Source organism: Ooceraea biroi, chromosome 1 (assembly GCF_003672135.1).
Source record: "Ooceraea biroi isolate clonal line C1 chromosome 1, Obir_v5.4, whole genome shotgun sequence".
Lineage (NCBI taxonomy): Eukaryota > Metazoa > Arthropoda > Insecta > Hymenoptera > Formicidae > Ooceraea > Ooceraea biroi.
In genome coordinates this window covers 278571-298612 of record NC_039506.1, presented here as the reverse complement: position 1 = coordinate 298612, position 20042 = coordinate 278571, and the positions used below count along the sequence as shown (strand labels likewise).

Genomic DNA, 20042 nt, shown 5'->3' with positions numbered 1-20042 from the left:
ACCTTTTTCGATTTTTACGTGAGGAGGACGAGACACCAGAGAGAAAGCATTGCTGAAACATAGGAGAACAGTAAGTAGGATGAAGTTAAAAATCTTGTAAAAATAATATATTCAATCTTTGTTTTTATTATTTTCGACTGCAAAATGACAAAAATAATGAATTAATAATATCTTTTCGTTTTGATCGATTAAAAATTGTTTTATTATTTATGAATTATTATCATAAGTTATTATGACCTATTTATTCTAAAAATAAGTAATTTATAGGGCTGAGAAAAGGAAAAGAAATTGGTTATCGCACAACCCTGATGAGTCTCGTGATTTCGCGTTAATCAGCATTAATTGATGTCAAGCACTAGCGAACATTATTCGTGGAAATACTTACGAACGGTTTTCCTTTCTGAAAACATTATACAAATGTTAATTAACGTGGAGTTATTAATCACGGAACAGAAAAATAACAACGAATCAGAACAAATATTAACCAATTGCATATACTAATGCAATCTTGAAACATAAATCACACCGTACAATGAATTATGTATATATTAGATACTTGTTTGTGACGTAAAAGCGTTATGTGATTTTCAGAAATGACTTAAACAAATCTGTTGAAACGTTATGCGCAATATTTTAATATAAAATTTTGAATAATTAATGCATTTATATTTACAAATATTATATGATGCTGCAAATTTTTACGTAATTATTTCTTATTTCTGATTCTCGTTAAACATGTCAAATAATTACACATGTTTATCACAATAAATTTATCGTGTGTTGCGCACGCATTTTAACGTGATTGATTTTGACTCGGCGCGTACAACACATTGAACAATTGTCGTTGAAAGTTTAATGAACAGGACATAGCAAGAGAATTGTTCACCTCAAGCGTGAAACAATCAATCCGCCGACTGACTGGCGCTTTTATCATGCAAAATTAACTATCTCTTGTTCGTAGGAGGAGGTTCTCCGCCGAAACGGCAGCAGAGCTCCGGCACAACTAGGAACAAGATGCGTTGCAGCCAAGGCGTGGCGATGATATTCAAGGACGCGTTCGTCGTCTTTTCGCGTTTTTTGTCACTCAAGTCGCGAGGTTGCGCACTCTTGGAAACGCATCGACAGCGCGAGACCACCGGCATCAAGAAACTGTACAACAGCTTCTTCGTGATGTTCTAAGGAAAGGTGGCCAGCGCGTGTACTCGGCCCTGAGAGCCACCGGCGGTCGGGTGATGCACCGTGTATTTCCGGGCACATCAAAAATCTGTGGGCCGAGGGATACCCACCGACTGGTGGACCAGCACGACGATCTGGAACGGACACGAAGGCATGAAAACTCCTCGCGGTTGAGAGAAGGACATCTCGGGACGGGGACTCAGATCGTTGATCTGAGATTTAGATCAGCCTCTTATAGGCTCGTCGCCAAAAGAAATCAATCGAGCAAAATTTTTCCGTATATCTATAGCGCTATTAAAAACTAGTAATCATAATTCTTAAGTTAGCAGAACGCGTCTTTTGCTCTTGTCTTCGCGAAGAGGAATCTTTTAGCATCTCTTTTAAAAGAGTGCCTCCGATCAAAGACACCTTTAGATCTGAGATCTGAGATTCAAGATTAATGTAAATATTCGTATTGTGCCCGGAAATCGCCGCAAATGTGTTTCATTAGTGTCGCGGTAAATAAGCTTGTAGATAAGTGATACTTGGGCGATCGGCAATTAGCTAATCCGATCGTACGTATTTTGCTGAGACTGAAAGCCGCTGAATGGAGCTCCAACTCATGATGGACGGCGGTGCGGAAACTCTGAACGGGGCGATGTGGTTCACCAACACGTCGTCTCCGTCATATGAGCAACTGTCGCCAGTTCGTCCAAACAGGTGTGACGTCGTAGCTACCACTCAACAGGTGCGTGTAATAATGATTACTTGCCGTCAGATGATCTTCTACAGAAAAACAATTATTATAATTAATCACAAAACTGTTTCCTTATATGTATATGCATTCCAGAAATTATGTATTGTAGAAATATATTTTAAGTAATAATAATTATTTCAGTTTTATGTTTACCATTTTTCTATGGATTTTAATATCTTTTTTTAATTTAAATTTTTTAATATTTTGAAAAAAGATTTTTCTCGTTAGTTATAAATTTATCTTGAGCAATTCTAAAAAAGTGCTCTTATTAATATTGCAGAGTACGATAGGATATCATAGTCCGCAAAATTCTTTATGGCAAGATAAGCACAACTCGCCGAAAGGCTCACCGCTTGGTGGTGATCAGATGCACTTGAATGGCGGCTCGCCGCAACAACTCTCGTCTTCCGGATCGTCCCCGAATTACGAACAAAACAATCTGAAACGTCGCGCCGAGGAACCGTTACAGCATATCACAGAACTGGAAAAGAAACACATCAGAAGAGATGGTTGGTATTTTTGGCATATCTATTCTTAATGTATGTGATAAGAGCACACTCAACGCAATGATGTAAGGATGATTAATTATTTCTCATAATTAATATTGTTTATTAACGCTACGCGCATTTGAAGAAGCTGTTCTAATAAAAACAGAATGAGGAATGCGAAAATATCTTTTTTTGGAAGGAAAAAAAGAAACAATGCATCAAAGATTGTTATCGATTGAGAAGAACGAGTTCTTCACTTTGATCATTGTTAATATCGGAATTTGTGTGTGTCTGTGTGTTTTGGGATAGCAATGAGAACAATCTAATTTGTGGAATTGTTTGTATCTTACAGTTACTGAATTAGCAAACGTTAAGAGAAAATCTCATTCTATTATATTTAAAATTAAAAATAAAAAATTTGAAGCTTTCGTGCTGGTTACTACTTTCAATTCTGGTTTCCAGATTGAAGCCACGTTTTTTGTCATTTATTTCCGATGTTTCATCCACTTCATCAGGAGTTTGAAACGTCGAAATTAAAATGACAAAACGCGGCTTCAACCCGCAAACTAGAACTGATAGTATGTTCTAGTAAAATTATATAAAAATATAAAACCTTTATCATTATCATTCTCTAGATCTAGTAGTGGCACATAAGTACAGGATTATAACTTTTCCGAAATAATAAAAATAAGAAAAAGTTAAATTGCGTCGGAGGTCCTAAATCTCATTTTCTACGAAACATATTTCCCATCAATATGGTATACGTAAAGAATGTGTTGCTTGTAAATGTGCAGTGGCGCGAAGTCGATCGTCATTATCTTGTAGCCGTTAACGTAGATATATCTTCTTAAAGGTCGTGACCGAACTGCCCCTCGTACACTGTCGTAGCCACGAGTTCCATTTTATTGTCTAAAATATTATGCGCGAATGCATATCTTCTTTATATTAAGAAATGTCTCCATCATACATCTTTCGTCGCAATTATATTTTTAAAGAATTGGATATTTTTTCTTAAGATAAATATCTACGTTCAAATGCTTTATAATATTCTTGTCATGCATTTAATTAAGTTTAACGATATTACACATGAACCATTAAACTTATAAAGTAACTTGTAAAGTAACAAAATTTTGAAAAAATAATATAATTTCAAATCAATAATTAATTTACCTGACGATAACAGAATATAAATCTTTAAGAAGCATGCGACTTAATTAAATCACCATTGCTTTTGTGTGAAATTTCGACATCGTTAGACATCCGCATTCAGCGAGTGCATCATTTGTCCAAAGCATCATTCGATACGCAATTCAAGCGATGTCGCTACGAAGATCTTCTCAAGACTGACTGTTCAACTTGTGCGCCCTGTCTTCTTACACGTCCGACGCCTTTTCGCCCACGTGGTCATCCCGCCTGATAACTCGACATACGCACACATACAATGTATCACGCAGATTGGCTTGCCCGACAAAAGAGAGAGAGACAGAGAGAAAACGAGAAAGAGAGGAGATCGATAGAAGCCAGTTCGCCATAACTGGCGGAACTTGGTGAAGGTGCACGCACGTAGTCGGTCAGTTCCGGTGGTGTGTTCCTTGCCCAGGTGTGTTGATCCACCGCTGCAGCCGAAATAGGATGAAGTGGTGTGAGGTCGATAGGTCCCGAGTGTCGTTGCTGCAGAGTCGACGTTATCCACCCGTCACCACCAAGAGCCGGCGCCGTCACGTTGCTCAGGAGACGAAAGATAGGCCAACTACGATGCATCATCAGCTTCACGTCGGTTACAACGGCGCCCAAGGCGGTACGATACCGGGCTACGAGAAGAGCCTTGTACTTATCATATTGTATTGACATTGTATTTGATATAGTGCTCTTAAAAGTGAAAAATAGTGACGTTAGCTGTTATTTTTCGTAAATTATTCTTCCGTATAATTCTTCTTTGGAGATTAAGATGATGAAAATTAAGGTTTGGAGTTGCGACGTGACGAAAATTGCATATTATATTAGATGTTATCAGATTCTTGTTTTTCCCAAATGAGATCATGGCTTGTTCCGCAGCTTTCATAAAAATTAAGAAGTAACTGTTGCCGAACGTCATAATTATTTGTACAGATTAAAAGAAACAAAGATTGTGATGCATGTAAAATTTTCTGTAATTTGTTATGTAAACCGTTATAATTAAGGAAATAAAGAAAACAAAGTGCTCAAGGATGTCATAAAAGAAGTAGACTCATAAGATTTGTTCGATTTGTGTTTCAGGATCCATCGGGAGCAATGGCTCTGGTCAAGGCTGGACCACGCAAGTGGAGGAACTCGCGGAGCACCTCGCCGCTGATTTCGATGGATTATCCGCACTCGCGACATCTGATCTTGCAACGGCTGTTGCCTCCTACAACATGAGGTAAGTGATACTCAAAAAATCTGGAAAGGAATGTGGATCCAATATGAATCGAAGACGAAGAATGCTAAAAAAATCAGTAAATCACCAAGAAAGGTGGCATTCCGTCGACTCTACATTAAAAAGAAGCCAATTTGCTCAGCCGGGCAAGAGATGCATCATATGCATCTGAATCCGAAAAGACACGATCTATATAATCGAATAATAATAATAAATATCATCATTAAATGATCTCGGAGTAAAATGCCAGTTTCTTCATCTACAAAGTTCTAAACGAGAGCTCGATCGTTAGAGAACTCTCCGTCGATGGCGCACGTTTATTGAGTGCGTGGTCGGTAGCACAGGCCTCTGCCACAAGCAAGATTGATACGTACTGCAACGAGTCGATTCAGAAATCCGGTTAAAACTGGCCACAGTTCTTGGCATTGCGTCGTGCCGGCGACACCGCAAGTGATTATCAAACCGGTCCGGTCGCGCGGCCACAAGTATCGGCGTTCTACGTGCACGCACGTGCGGAGGTGCACGATTACCGAAACGTGCGTGAAAGAGGAGCATGATCAGTAGATCTCCCATGAAATCTTCCTCGCACCTCCTCGTTCTTTGGAAATTGTATGGTGTATTGTTCGTAATTTTATTTAGATATACGCAAATCTCTATGTAACTCGCACGTGTGGCGAGTCAGTTAGGTTTTAACAAAATTTGTCGTAAGTCGCAGGAATATTACGCAGGAGGACTGCAATCGATATTATATCAGTGGATTATACGGACAAGAACAAGTAGATACGAATACGAGACCAAAATGGCCCCGAACGTTATCACGATAATATATACCTGCTTGTATCGTAAATTCACGCTGCACGGACCGTGATAACCCGCTTGTGCGACTGTTTTTTCAATAAATGAATGAAAATATTACAGTGTAGGATTTTTACATATATTTCAGGAAAATTTCTCGTTAATATGACAAATTAGTTCGTATTAATTAATTGAAAAGTTCTCCATATTCTTACAACGATTCCGCCAATAATTTGAACACAAGTTTGTTCAGCCTAAACTATATTTTATTCACGATAAAGGGAAGCAAAAGAGAAGAAAGGTCAAGGATCTTGCTTCTGGCTGTCGACTTGCTCGCATCAGCTGATCATATATGCATACGTACATACACGTGGCAGAAGTCACGACGAGAAAAAAGAGACTTGTATCCGTCCATATAAAGATATATCGAAAGTGTTCCGCGTAGTTTGAACCGAAACTTGCTGGCATGCCAATTTGTGAGTGTACATACAGGCAGTTTATTTTTGGCGGCATATCAGTGTACACTAAAGAACTTTTAATTGCAATTACATGTAAATCAACGCGATATTCGCCGTATTATTAGCCATATTGTGAGAATGAATTATCAGTATCGACAGTTGCCCGAAAGCGTTGAGCATTTGGCATTGTCCAAATATATTGTATATCAGTCCTTAAGAACTTCGCTTAAAATTTACAATTAACTTATAAATCAAGTGATTACTTAATGATCAATAAAGGAATGCATCAATATGTGAAATCTGGGTGAGTATAATCAAAATTGCTTTCTTTAATGTATTCTTGATTGTTTTAACATAATTATTTGAAAAGAATCATGGAGGATTATGATACTTCGCGAAGAATTCTTACCAAAATTATTTATTCATCTTTCAATAAATAAACTATTAAATTAATATATGATCGACTTCGCGTTTCTCTCGTATAGCTATGATATGAATCAGAAATAAATTTCGGTGGTATTCTTGATACAGTATCGTAATGTTACTTCACACCGATTAATCCATTGCACCAGTGAACTAGTTCATTCTGATTTGCGTTGACCTTACTGATTCGGGCGATATTATCAAAGTAGTTCTCAAATTATTTTTTCCTTATCGCGCGTAAGTCCTCATTTCGAGTTGGTACATTGCCAGACGGACTGACGTTTGTTCGTAATCTTCGATACGATTGCGCGATTATTTTGCGTCAATGTAACTAAGAGCCGTGAGTTACTCACCGACAGAATATTATTACGAAATGATAAATGAAAAATAATAACACATTATTTCGTATCGTATATTGTTTTAACAAAGTAAAGCAATTGCCGTGTACCGAGAATGTTTCATGGTGCAATCTTATGAAGAAAGAAATATATAAGATTTAAATTAGATTGTTAAATTGTGAAAGAAGAAATTGAAAATGGACATTATTGAAATAATCATAAGAAGCAATTTTCACGATTATTTTCAGAACTTACAGATGAAAGAGATAATTATATAAACAGTCTATAGTTATAATTTCTACAAAATGTTTTAAACTACGTTATTCCAATAAACAAATTGAAAGAGAAATAATCGCTATCACACTTGTTAACAATTAGAGATAAGATTAGAAAGAAAGACTACTAATGGCATGTTAAAAATTTCCACTATTTCAGCGAAGCCCTTCTCGCTTTGCCATCGCTAACTGTCTTCAAGCAGGAAGCTCCGTCACCCGAGAATCAACATAATAAGTAAGTCATTATGAATTATCAAAGCCACTTTTCTTGAATTTGGATGATACTACTCGCCACGTGATAATCTTGAAAACTCTGAGAGTTGTACATATAATTCACAATTTCATAATCAATCTCCCCTGCCTTCTTTTTCATTTTGCAAACAAAATTATTCTTGCATCACGGCGTTTGTTTATTTATGGCAAACGATAGGGTCGAGTGAAGCTCGAATGACAGTATCAGCGATAGCAGTCTGACGTTACTACGATGACGAATACAACACGAAGACGATGCCATATCGGGGAGCAACTCGGGGGTAACGGGGGTAAAAAGTATTCCGAACGGAATTTGCCGCGCGCGGCTCCCCCGCAAAGACACGGCCGCAAAGATAAATGTCGTATCGTTGCGTCCGTTCGCACATATCGAGAGAATAAGCCGTTCTCGGGTCAGACTTGCTCGTTCGCGCGTAATTATCACGCGGCGCGCGCGTTACTCCGTAAAACAGCGGTCACAGTCGTGGGACGTGTTAATCGCAAACGTAAATCGGAAATTGATGTCTCGTGCGTGCGTACGTGCGTGTGATACAGATCGTGTGATAAAGATCGAGAGTGTTTTTGTTTCCCAATCGCCGGTGAGATTCGTGTAACGGGTAACGTAGTGCGCGTAAAAACGACATGCGAGACAGATTAATACGGCGGATTGAATAAAAATAAATAAAAATGATTTAATACGTCAGTTCCCAAATTAGATTTTTTCTAAATTGGAAACGTTGGTCTCTTCGGAATTATGAAGCACTAACGTGGCAGTATAATTGGATTTCCCATTAAATTCCATCGAGTACTTTTATCCCGTTGTCCGAAAGAGAAGTCTTCGATTTTCCAAAACGCCTCAAAAATTGACCTATTAATGTTCTGTTCGCGTCACGTGTTCAGTGAGTCACGGAGGAAATTACTGCCCGAGTTAGAGATTTTTATCTATGAGTGTGCGAGACAGTGATTAAATCGCTAATCCGCTAAATGGAAAAGCGGGGAGAGTTCGCTAGAGCGAAGCAGAGCCGGAGCACCGTGTGAGTCGCGTGCAGTCGTCGTATCGATGTGGAACGATGAAATCGAGAGGTCGACTCGATGATCTTGTTGTTCTCCGAGTAAAGTAGATTATGTAAAAGGTATATCTCTCTCTGTGTGTGTGCGCGGAGGCCCGGAAAACCGAGTATCGGGAATAACTGATTAGACGAGTGATGAAATCATTCGCATAGACATAGATCGGAGTGACTTTCCATTTACATTCGTGCTCCTGCGAGTGCAGTGTGTTGAAATCGCGACAAGAGCTGATGTAACGGTCGAGACGATGAATTTGTGCAATATCGAGTACAATAAAGTGTCCGCGCAGTGAAAAGTGTTTCCACTGACGTGTACATTTTCGTAAGACCGAGTGGAAACTTTCGCTGAACAGGACCACCGGAAGAATGCGAACGCCCGTGGATTTGAACGTTCCACCATCGCTTTTCTTTAACTTATAGTGAGTGGTTCTCGCGACTGATCGTGAAACAATTTATACAGTTTTTCTATGCAGTGATATGGTTTTGTACGACATCGACACAATCGAGCATGTTATTTGCCTGCGTATTTGTATCTCAGAAATTTTCTTTTTCAGTTTAAATCACGTGTCGCAAAGAGCGATCAATACTGCGTCTGTCAATAATGGAAATGTCAGCTCCGTTGAAGCTGACAACAACAACAATGGCCAAACTGCTACTACCCTCCACCAACTCTTGTATTCTTCCAATGAGGAATACCCGCCGACTTCGACCGCAACGAATCATGTTTCTTCTTCTCAGCAGGGAAACGAGTTGAACGAGGACTGCCGGTGCGCAATTAAATATTAATTTAAACGACACGAATTATCAGAACCAAAAACTTTTGACAAATATTATGTACAGAATTGCGTAACATTTACCTGCGCTTTTAATCTTTTTTCGAGGCTGGAAACGAGATTCTCATGGCTCGTTTCTTGTTCGCTCCAACTTCCGTCAAAAATGAATTTCATGTTATTTTAATACTACTTGTTGATTTTAATAATGCAATGTGAGGATATATTTTAATTTTGACACAACAGTGTATCACAAACAAATGGAGTTTGTACATCGTCAAGTTTTCCTTTAGTTTCCAGTATGTCTTAGCAGCCGCTACCAGTATCGCCACCAAAGTAAACGAAGAGACGCTGACGTATCTGAACCAGGGACAGTCATATGAAATCAAACTGAAAAAATTGGGCGATCTGTCTGCATACCGCGGAAAGATTCTGAAGGTACCTTGTCACGCTCTTAAATCCAAGAAAACCCTCATTTGAACGCTTCTAATGTTTGGGTAGCGGCATCTTAAAAAACGCTTATAGTCCCTCACGAGGTAAAGCAGCGAGTTCATGTTGATGCTGACGGATATAATTTCTCAATTAAAAAAAAAGCAAAAAGATGATAACAGTAATTGGATTTGATTGTTCAATCATTTGAATCATGATGCGATCTAGAATTTATTATGTAACTTTCGTGAACGTTGATAAAAGTTTTGTTGAAATTATTAAACACTGAAATAGCTGTAGTCGTAACCGGATGGATCCAACCGCGAACGGTTAACGCTGGTTCTGCTGATAACTATGCAAATAAAACTAATTTCCTCCTCTCGCATCGGTAAGCTTCTTCGAGGAGTGACAAAAATTATCCGTGCGAGTACAAGCACGAATTAACACAATCGGCGTGAGCTCACGGCATGTCCTCGACGTGTTCGAAAGATGTGAGTCGCCCAAACGGTGCTACAACGCCTCTGTAGGGACATCCAACATTTCTGTTCCAGTCGACGATCCGCATTTGCTTCCATGAGCGGCGTCTGCAGTACACGGAACGGGAACAGATGCTGGCCTGGCAACGCGCTAGGCCAGGCGAGAGGCTGTTGGAGGTTGACGTACCCCTCAGCTATGGAATGGTGGACGTATACCAGCCATCACCATCTAACAACAGTGTAGATTTCATGTGGGATCCCACGAAGGAAGTTGGCGTTTATATCAAAGTACGCTGACCTGGATATTGCCGAATTTTTTATCATTAACTGATAGATTCTTTTATTTATTACATTATGCATATCACACAGATGTGATTAATTTCTCTCACTAGGATAATTTTGCTCTTTACGTATAATTTAATGAAGAATTGTCTGTGGATTCTTACACATATAATGCCGCACGTGCGATCCTCTTCAGAATATACTTGTCGATTCATATCGCAATGCTTTTTTCAGCGGGATACTATTGATGCTTACTGAGATGTATTGAGATGTTTGAGATGTATTTCTTCGTTGTGGGTAGGTTAATTGCATAAGTACCGAATTTACGCCGAAGAAGCACGGTGGCGAGAAAGGCGTTCCCTTTCGAATCCAAGTGGAGACCCGGCTGCCGGGAGGACCGCGTCTACACGCCGCCTCATGCCAAGTGAAAGTCTTCAAGTTGAAAGGAGCGGACCGCAAGCACAAGCAAGATCGGGACAAAATATTGAGACGTCCTCCTCACGAACAGGACAAGTACCAACCCAGCTACGACTGCACCGTTCTCTCCGATGTAAATATATATATATATATATATATATATATATGTATATAATCTCGTAAAATATATATTAAAATATATTTTTATTAAATAAAAACAAAATAACATACAATAAACTACAACTAGAAAGAACGGAAGGATAAGTTTTCTAACAGGAATATTGTGTTTCTTCGAGTCTTAACTTTCCTTTCTTCTGTGCTTTCTGTTGTAGATTCCGTTGGAGTCCTTATCACCCTCAAGTCCGACGCAGAATGGTGGAAGCCCGTTCGTCTCAACAGATGCAATGTAAGTTGATCAGTTTTTTATACATTTTATACGTATTTATATACAATATAATTTGTTCTACATTATCGTGTGTTACTACGTCGCGTTCGGCAAATAAAAGATAGAATATTGACAATGCCATATATCGTTATATAAAAAAATTGCGACACTCGAAAAAAATCGCTCGCGTAAATGAAATTGCAATGCATAACTGCATGTAAATCATTGCCAAATGTAAACCAAACAGCTGTAATTGAAATAACGTTTCCCGTACGCGATATTTATCCGTTTGTATCATTCGATTTTGTGTAATTAAATGACCGCAGCGACCAAGATAATAGCATTTTACATCGAAATAAATGTCGTGCTTTGATGGAAACTTTTGATTAATAAATAACAAAGAATATACGCGATTGGCAGACAGTAAATGTGACATTAATTCAGCAAATATCGAGATCAAGTTAAACATACGTATGAACAAGGAAAAAGCACAGTAATTACGAACGACACTCTCCCTGCTGTAATTAGCAATTACGATAGTAATCTGTCAATATTAGATTATATTTTTTAAGTCTACATTTTTTTACATTCAATCTATTGCTTCTTACATCATTATTTAGTCTGTAAAATACCAGTATCAGAGTAAATACGACTGAATTAAGTGTCGCGTTAGATATTTGCGAAATGAAGAGTGTCGCTCATTAAACAAAAGCAACTAATTGTTTTTAACATTCCGTAATAAAAATTCTTGTAGTTTATAGTACATAAAACTTTGTATCGTTAATTGTTTAACAATTTTATTTTTTTTCAATAGAAATTAATACTGATGATTCTTTCATCTCTTAAGAAGAATCATTTAACGCGATAGAGAGCGATATTTATAAAAAGATTAACATTAATCGCCATGCGAGATGCACGCGTTACAACACTCACGATCGTGCACGTCGTGCGGGAAAACATATGTGTTAGTAAAAGATTAACGTATCGCAAATTTTATTGCTGCAGCTTAGCGTATCGTTTTTTACGCAAGGCGGGATCGACCGAGTGTCTTTAGGGAGAAGCGAGAATTTTATTGCAATCGAACTGCGCGAACTGAACGGCTTACTATGCAAACAACAACTAGCCGATTCTGGATACGGCGGGTTTCGGGCACCCGCTTAAGTATACGTGAATCATCCAAGTCTGTCAAACGATCCGTGTCATTTAACCGACAACGTTTTCGCTTCCTCCAAAAATAGCGACATACCCAAACCGAATATGCGGTGCAACAGTGCATGCGGTAGCTTTATCTGTAGAGACTGAAATAAGAGACACATTGATCTTTTTTATTCTTATTTGATTTTGCTGAACGATTTGGACTCTTCTAAAGAAATGCCGCAATGTCGGATAATGTCAGATTCAATGAAAGACACAGACTGGCCTATATCTTTTTCTTTCTTGAGTTTCATCTAGATATGTCTCAGTAGGACTTTGTCGTATCGATTTGTCGCGTTGAAATACGTAATCCTTGCGTCATGCATGGTGTTCGACGGAGAGATATCTGTTTCCATGGATATAAATAGCGAAACGTTTCCGATACACCTGGTTCACTAGTGTCCTCGACGAGTGTTTTTGCTCCTGAGAGCTATTTATATGCGCGTTCGTTGTAAATGAGCAATCTACCGAGCAATCGCCGCGACCTTCGTATGACGTATGTCGACGTAAGTTCATATCCACATGATAGTTAAATTGCGAACATCAGCAGAAGAAATCATCCGCTAGCGTCTCCCCTTTTGTCTCCCCTTTCCTTCCAAGCAGTTTAAATGAAGAGAATTTACAAAAAATTGATTTGCATGGCAAACATGTTGCTTGTTTTGCCTGTTCTAACAATATCTGACATGGAAAATGCCAGACGAAGAGGAATGCTGATCAGGGAGGAGAAGCCTAATATTATCAATCAGGAAAGAAGTCTGCCAATGATATTTTTTCCTTTCTTCTCTACTTACGTTTCTTTCCTGTCACGAGAAGCAGACTAAAGAAAGTAGAAAATCCTAAAAAGTAAAAGTATTGAGGAACTTTCAAAAATATCCTTTCGTTCCAAAAGAGAATTCTTTTCAGGAACTTTCTCTCCTCATTTTCTTCTTTTCATTTTCTCTACGTCGCAATGAGGAAAAAGATGCAATGAGGAAAGTTCCAGTGACAAAAATAGAAACTGAAATTTCTCCCCCTGAAGAAAAGAAGATCGCAGGACTGTATCTGTTCTATTTCCTTTTCTTCACTCTTCATCAGGATGAAGAATACGAGTCCAAAGAAAACAAAGAACATTATGCGCTTCTCTGGTTGTACTAGAAACCACTGCGACGTTGTCAGATACTCGACGAGTGCAGTTGGTGGGAGTTCATTCTGGCGAAGGATGGCGGTGGTTATACGCCTCCGGTAGAAGCTCGCTCGCCACCGATGGTGAACGGGAAGAAGCGGGGGACGTGGACGTAGACGCCAGGCATCGCCGCCGAACAAACTGGCTTGAACTGGCGCGAGCCGGCGTCCCCATCTCTGAACGGCGTTCCGATGGAGGGGAAGTTGGAGAACCAGTAAAGAGAGAAGAAGAAAGAGAAAAAAACAGAGAGAGAGAGAGAGGGACATGGCGAATGAGACTCACAGTGCATGCGAGTAAATTCAGAAGGCCGTACAGCGCGCGTAGCTGCGTTGCTCTTGCGTCGATCGATCCACCATCCCATCACTGAATCCATTCAGACGTGTTCAGCAACGAGATCGCATCTCGCAGCAATCCGCAGCGAACGCCGGGTACGCCGATCGCGTTGTCCGACATCGTAATGATAACCGCTATCGCCGATAGACCAGCCGTATGAGCCTCATGAGTAAACCCGGTGACCGACATCCCCCGTCACTCGCGTGATCGCCGACGACATCATCAATCGATCAACCGGCCAGCCAACTCGCAGAGGCTTCCGAGGCGATTACGAAAAGTGTGTCGCAATCTGCGACCGATCGGAGACTCGATATCCCATCAGACGTGTGCAATCTTGAGGCACAATCTTACTCTGGTCATCGTGAGGAAAGCGAGCGAGCTTGCAGTTGCCGTTGCATCGCGCGTGCACGCGCGAGAACCGGTACCAGTCCAAGAGCCGGTGTGATCCTTAACTGTTTGCCCTGGAAAACAGTGCAAAGCTTGTGAAGAGGCCACTGACCGATTTCCTCCGACGTGATCCTGCTATGTCTGTAAAGCGAATCCTTCTGCGTTATATTCGGCGCTTCAACCGGGAAAAATAATCAATTATCAAGATCTTGCCTCGTTCGAGAAAGAGACGAATAGATCTCGACCTGGAGCCAGTTCTGTTATGGAGGGATCTTTCAAGTGCGTTTCGATCATGCGAATGTAGTTTGTGGAGTTCGGTAATTTCTATTTGAACATCTCACCTTTGCGCGCGGATAATCGTCGGACGAGCTGAAGGTGTGCCGAACTTATCGTCCGAGATTAGCTTCAGTCCGGTATATTCCGGTACACGGCGATTGTGTTCTGGTGTGCAACGAGTGAGACCATCGATAGGAAACGATTCGCTCGGAACTATCGGAGCAAACTACGGCAAACAACTCGATAAGCGAGTAAAGCGCGTTAGCTTCACCAATCGGAGTGCGGGTCGTCCTCGTGCTGTGGATGTGTCCGGCTCCGAATTACATCGTGGACAAACGTGACTTGGCAGTGCGCTGCGTTTCAAACGAACAATCGCATTTTCGTCTGATTCCTAGCTGCGGCTTCGCGTGAAACTGAACGTAACACGATCAATCAGCCATTAGTCATGCAATAAAAGCGCTGACAAGATCACTTGTGACTGACAGCTCGCGATTGCGTTTAATAAACGCCACGTGTGATGCATCGAGCGATCTTCTTCCAGCGATAGATCTTCGCTGAGTGCGGTCAGTTAGCAAGAGAGTATAGCGATATATCGTGTGTGCATGCACCATCCAGGAATGCCCGCGTCCGTCGCAGCATCTGGTCGATTTCCGACAGAGTATATGCGAGTTTCACGCGCCTTTTCGGTTCCGCTGATCGACAGTCTGAGCGTTGTGGTGACACGAGATATCCTGGCCATCTACGTGCTCCTGTCGCGGCAGGATCATCTTCTCAGATGACGAGCAGCTCTGCCGCCGAAAAGCTGACGCCAGGGCGGTTAAATAGTCTTGTAACCAGGACGTATCCTGTTCTTTCTGATTGCCGAAGATACTGAAAGCACTGAATTAGATTATTATTTCGAGTCGAAGTTGAAGGAAAATAAAGTGACAAGAGAAGCTGAAAAAGTCTGATGAGACTACTTATGCAAATCTGAATTAAATAAATTAATTCTGAGACTGATTTAATGTTACAATTGAGACATTTGATTTCACGTCGCTATAACAATTAAAGAAAAACTTTAATAACTTCTTGGAAAGAGAATCTTCTGGGAAAACAAGAAAATTTTATGCACCGAGGTTGTTTTACGAGGCAATTGAAGTTGCGCGGCGTACACGTGGTATTTTAATTAGGCCCGATGAAAAATAGCAACGCGCTGTCAGGAAGATAAACATCGCAGACGCGAATACAAAGTTCACTTCTTTATAAAGGCGCAATTGGATAAGTGGAAGACAAACAGCGAACCTACGAACGACCTAACTAACTGCAAAGAACTGTGCAAGCAGGTCGTACATGATCGACCAAGAAAAAAAACAAAAAAAAAAGAGAGAAATCCGTGGAATCTCAGAAAACATAGTACAGAATTCCACTCATCACGGGATCGGATCACGAGTGATTATCGGAGTGGCGAGCGTGTTTGCTCGAGCGCACGTGACGTGTCAGAGCTGGAAGAAAACACGGCGCGCTGATCACGCGACTTTGTCGGATTTCAGCACGGCACCGTGCGAAAGACTATTCCCGCGAAGGTCAAAATTTCGAGGGAGCTCGCCGGGGCAGACGCGGCCGACTAGCAGTATCCGGTTCGCGGCAGACAAATGCAATCCGGCTGACTCGAGCTGATCCTATCAGCTGAGCGAGCCAGAACTCTCTCTCTCTCTCAAGCCCAGATCGACTTTAGTAGGTGGTTGGTGGGACACACGAGGGGTGTGCGACTTTCGGTAACATCGCCAATACGAATGGATGAAAAGACGTTTGGGAAACGGGACGTTCGAGCGTGCGGATGTACTACGTTTATGAATGAACGCGTAAGAAGTCGAAAGAAAGCCTTCAAGGAGAAGAAAAGTGCGCCGTAGACACTCTTTTGGAGCGAATTGTAGCGAGAGCGTACTCGACATGAGGGATTACTGGGATATGAGAAGCTGCTGGTCCATCAGGCGACCGCATTATCCGTTCGATCGGTTCGTCACGTGGCTTCTGGAACACGAAGTGATCGTGAGCGGCGGTCCGCCGCATGTGCAGGTCGTCGTCAAGTTCGTCCATGCCCTGTTGAACGTGCAAGTGAAGAGAGGATATGTTATGCGAGGAGGACTGGTCAGTCTCCAGATCAAGAAGCGGGATGTTAAGAGGCTCAATGGCTGCAAGAAGATCAAACTCGTGGTCCATTTGAAGGAGCATTCCGCGTAAGGATACGCTGACAGTTTTCTTTAAAGAAAATATTGAATCCGTATTTTAATCCCCTTCTTCATTTCATTGTCACTATCTGAGTGATTAGATATTCTGACGAATTAATAAAATTTAGCCCAGCACATATTTCGAAAGGGTATTACACGTGATCGCGTGGAACGTCGATCGAATCTCATTTTAAACTTTTGTAGCGCTTGCTTTATCGCTAGAACTGAGATAACACTTACATGCCTTTAGCGTTTAACTAATAGACCTCGGGGTTTCAGTGGGAATTATCAAGCTACGACATGTCGTGACTGCCAAGGCCGTGTGCTTATTCGGTACGATAATGTGCCAACTATTTGTAACATTTGATGTAACGTGCTCAGAGATAACAACGATTGCGAAGTCTTGTTATTTTACGCGGCAATGACTGCATCAGTCGTACTTGTTTTGAGATGCATTTAGCGATTATTGGAGACATTGTATTCATTATCCAATTCATTATCATCCATCAACCAGAGACTTGATGTTTTCTGGGCACATGCTCAAGTATCGCTTTCTCTCTCGTCTTCCAGATTACGATATGAATTTATTAGCATAAGCAAAGTTATTTTCATACGAGTATACCGGTTTTTATCGAGGTGCCATGTCTGGTATAGCCTCCTTCCTCCGCAAAGTTGTTCAGTGTAACTGTCAGTAATCGCGATGATTTATAGCATATACACAATTAATGAGGCAGAATTATCCGATGATAATATGCCACGACGTGTTTTGCCGTGTCGCGTGTCTCGGAAAAATTACCATGTAGCAAAATGATTATCATCAAAGAGAATAATTATGTAATATGATTATGGGACCGTAATTAACATGCAATCGGTTTTGATATTTTTCAGATCACCGCAGACACGTTCGACTATTGGTGGTAATTCTTCTCCGGTAGTAGCTCCTCTAGCACTTTCAGTTTCTAATTCCGGTATCGTGCCATTGGTTCCGGCTTCCGACGCTGTGAAGGAGAACGTGGGAACGGCACCAGCCTTGCCATCGCCTGCGGCCATACTTCCGGATCAACCTTGCATCGAGAGTGATGTTAGTTTACTTGTACGCTATCTTTTCTCGACAGCTATCAAATCTATAAAATAGACATAACATGACATGACATGATGAAAACAGACTTTCATCAAAGCTAAGCTAACTCTCCTATAATGAAAAAGAAATATTTCACATTATATCTACAGAACGAAAATAGAATTCTTCTAGAAGATCTTTTTCATAGATATTCATTGCATTTGAACAAATATTTTCTAGATTTCATCGTCTGTGTAATAATTTTTCAATGATAAATTATTTTTGAAAATTACTCTAGCTTATTTTAAACTTAATTATAAATTCTTTATAAATGTGTCGATATGCTGAAATATTTAAAAGAAAAATCACTTTTCTCAAAAATTCCATAATATCAGTGAAGAAGTAATTACATAAAATTAGCAGCCACCCAATCCAAGCTTACTTATGTTAATAAATTTATTATAAATCGCAGAGTGCTCCTTGTCTCACCGAATTACCGCCCGACGCGAATGCCACGCAAACAACTGCTTGGCTCCGTGCAAGTCGATTTAACGCGTTCGAGTCGACGTTTGCCAGTTTCTCCGCATCGGATATTCTGCGTCTGTCTCGAGAGGATCTCATCCAAATTTGCGGAGTGGCGGACGGCATTCGATTGTTCAACACGCTGCACTCCAAGGCGCCGACCCCAAAGCTGACCCTCTATTTCTCACTGGAGGGCAATGGCTCACTCTGGAGAATCGCCTACCTCGACAATTTAACAAGCTCCGCGCTCACGAACAAGCTACTCAATACTCTAAACCTGCCTCCTGACCGACTGCACTCGATATTGTTTCTAGGACCACAGGGTATACACGTGTTAGTTACCGATGATCTGGTAGCGAATATGAAGGACGAGAGTATGTATCTCGTTGAGACTATCAGAGGTAATTACATGCTTTGTTATGTTTATCTGGCTATTATTTGCAAAACTAAACCAGAATATTAATGATCTATATCTTTTCCAGATCCAGGCAGCGAGCGTTATAAATTGCTGATAAAGTCGAAAAATATTTAAGCAATTTATAGGGATTTTATTATATAGTTATTTAAAAGATAAAAAAACAAAAGGCAAATTTTATAACGGCAGTATTTGTGACAAATACGTGCGAGAAAGATTACTAATCTTTAAGTACGATAATCATGCTAAAGTAAAGAGCAATGGATTAGAAATTGTTAATCTGATTGCGCTGTCTTGCCCTATGTGTTTATCTATTTGCATATGAAATTGTACGCGGCATATTGTAACTGAACAACTGAAACACATGCTCATTTATAGGTGACTTCGATCTAGTAAGATTTTTCTGAGTATAAATCTATTTTTTATATTATGAATATCATATTGCCATTGCGTTGTGTGTGTCGAATTTGTTGAGATGTGCAAATATTCAGACTCTTTAAACAGTTTTCGACATCCCATTTTCGCATCTATGCGACTTGAAGTCACTGAAACTCGATAATTTCAAGTGACTCCAAGACAATACAATACACTTAATACAATGAAGAAAACAACGAGTGCCAATTATATAATTTTGTAGAAGAGTATATTTATATACTACTTCGTTTATCGTAGTTATGTATGGAACGAATTACCTCGAGAATAGCGAGAATTATGTACAAATATCGGATCTCGTATAATTGCATGACTATATCCGAATATTTTGAAATTGTGGATATTGCGTAAAGAATATATTGTTCGAACAAATGCAGAAATATTGAATATCTGCAAGATTTATATTGGCAAAACGACCGCCTGGTCAAGTTTGGAAAAGTATTTACTTATATCCAGAAGTCACGGTAAAAAACTGAGAAAGAGATATTTACGCAAATAAAAATACGATTGTCAATCGTTTTAGTTGCAATTTATAAAGAGACGGTCGGTTTCAAATATATGTATATGTATACATGTATATGTGTCACACTGAAATTATTGTAAAATTTGATAGCATATATTTAGTTATACATTGTTATAACGATTGTTTGTTGATTAATAATTCTTACATTAATAGTAAATCTTTTAGGTACTTTTCTAAGTTTTAAAACTTTTAAACATATAAAATTATTGTTTGAAGTAAAATTAAATAACGTTATTATTATGAATAGCAACTGAACGTGCAAATTCTTAAATAATGGTAAACTAATTTTATCAGTGCCTTACGAATAAACTGCCAATAGACATAATTGAATAATAAATATTCGAAAGACAGTCATAAAGTAGAGTATATAAA

At 39.9% G+C, this 20042-nt stretch overlaps 1 protein-coding gene across 3 annotated transcripts; it reads left to right on the top strand.

Moving 5' to 3' along the window:
• Positions 1 to 1178: 1178 nt before the first annotated feature.
• On the top strand, positions 1179 to 19314 carry LOC105288150 (transcription factor CP2-like protein 1). Of its 3 annotated transcripts, none has more exons than XM_026968252.1 (12): positions 1179 to 1903; positions 2193 to 2421; positions 4657 to 4798; positions 7245 to 7319; positions 8955 to 9167; positions 9464 to 9608; positions 10127 to 10363; positions 10659 to 10907; positions 11107 to 11180; positions 17607 to 17799; positions 18251 to 18701; positions 18783 to 19314. In XM_026968252.1, exons 1-12 carry the CDS (start codon positions 1763 to 1765, stop codon positions 18830 to 18832), a joined length of 2199 nt encoding a protein of 732 aa, XP_026824053.1. In that variant the 5' UTR covers positions 1179 to 1762; the 3' UTR covers positions 18833 to 19314. The 3 variants fall into 3 exon arrangements, with proteins under 3 accessions (XP_026824053.1, XP_026824057.1, XP_026824065.1); XM_026968256.1 differs by having other exon boundaries at positions 1763 to 1903; positions 10151 to 10363; XM_026968264.1 differs by lacking the exons at positions 1179 to 1903; positions 2193 to 2421 and adding an exon at positions 2490 to 4198.
• The last annotated feature ends 728 nt before the right edge of the window (positions 19315 to 20042 follow it).

Coding starts and splice junctions, on each gene's coding strand:
- LOC105288150 (XM_026968252.1), top strand. CDS start 1,763: ATGGAGCTCCAACTCATGATGGACGGCGGTGCGGAAACTCTGAACGGG. Junction 1,904..2,192: donor TCGTAGCTACCACTCAACAG/GTGCGTGTAATA, acceptor TTAATATTGCAG/AGTACGATAGGATATCATAG. Junction 10,908..11,106: donor ACTGCACCGTTCTCTCCGAT/GTAAATATATAT, acceptor TTTCTGTTGTAG/ATTCCGTTGGAGTCCTTATC.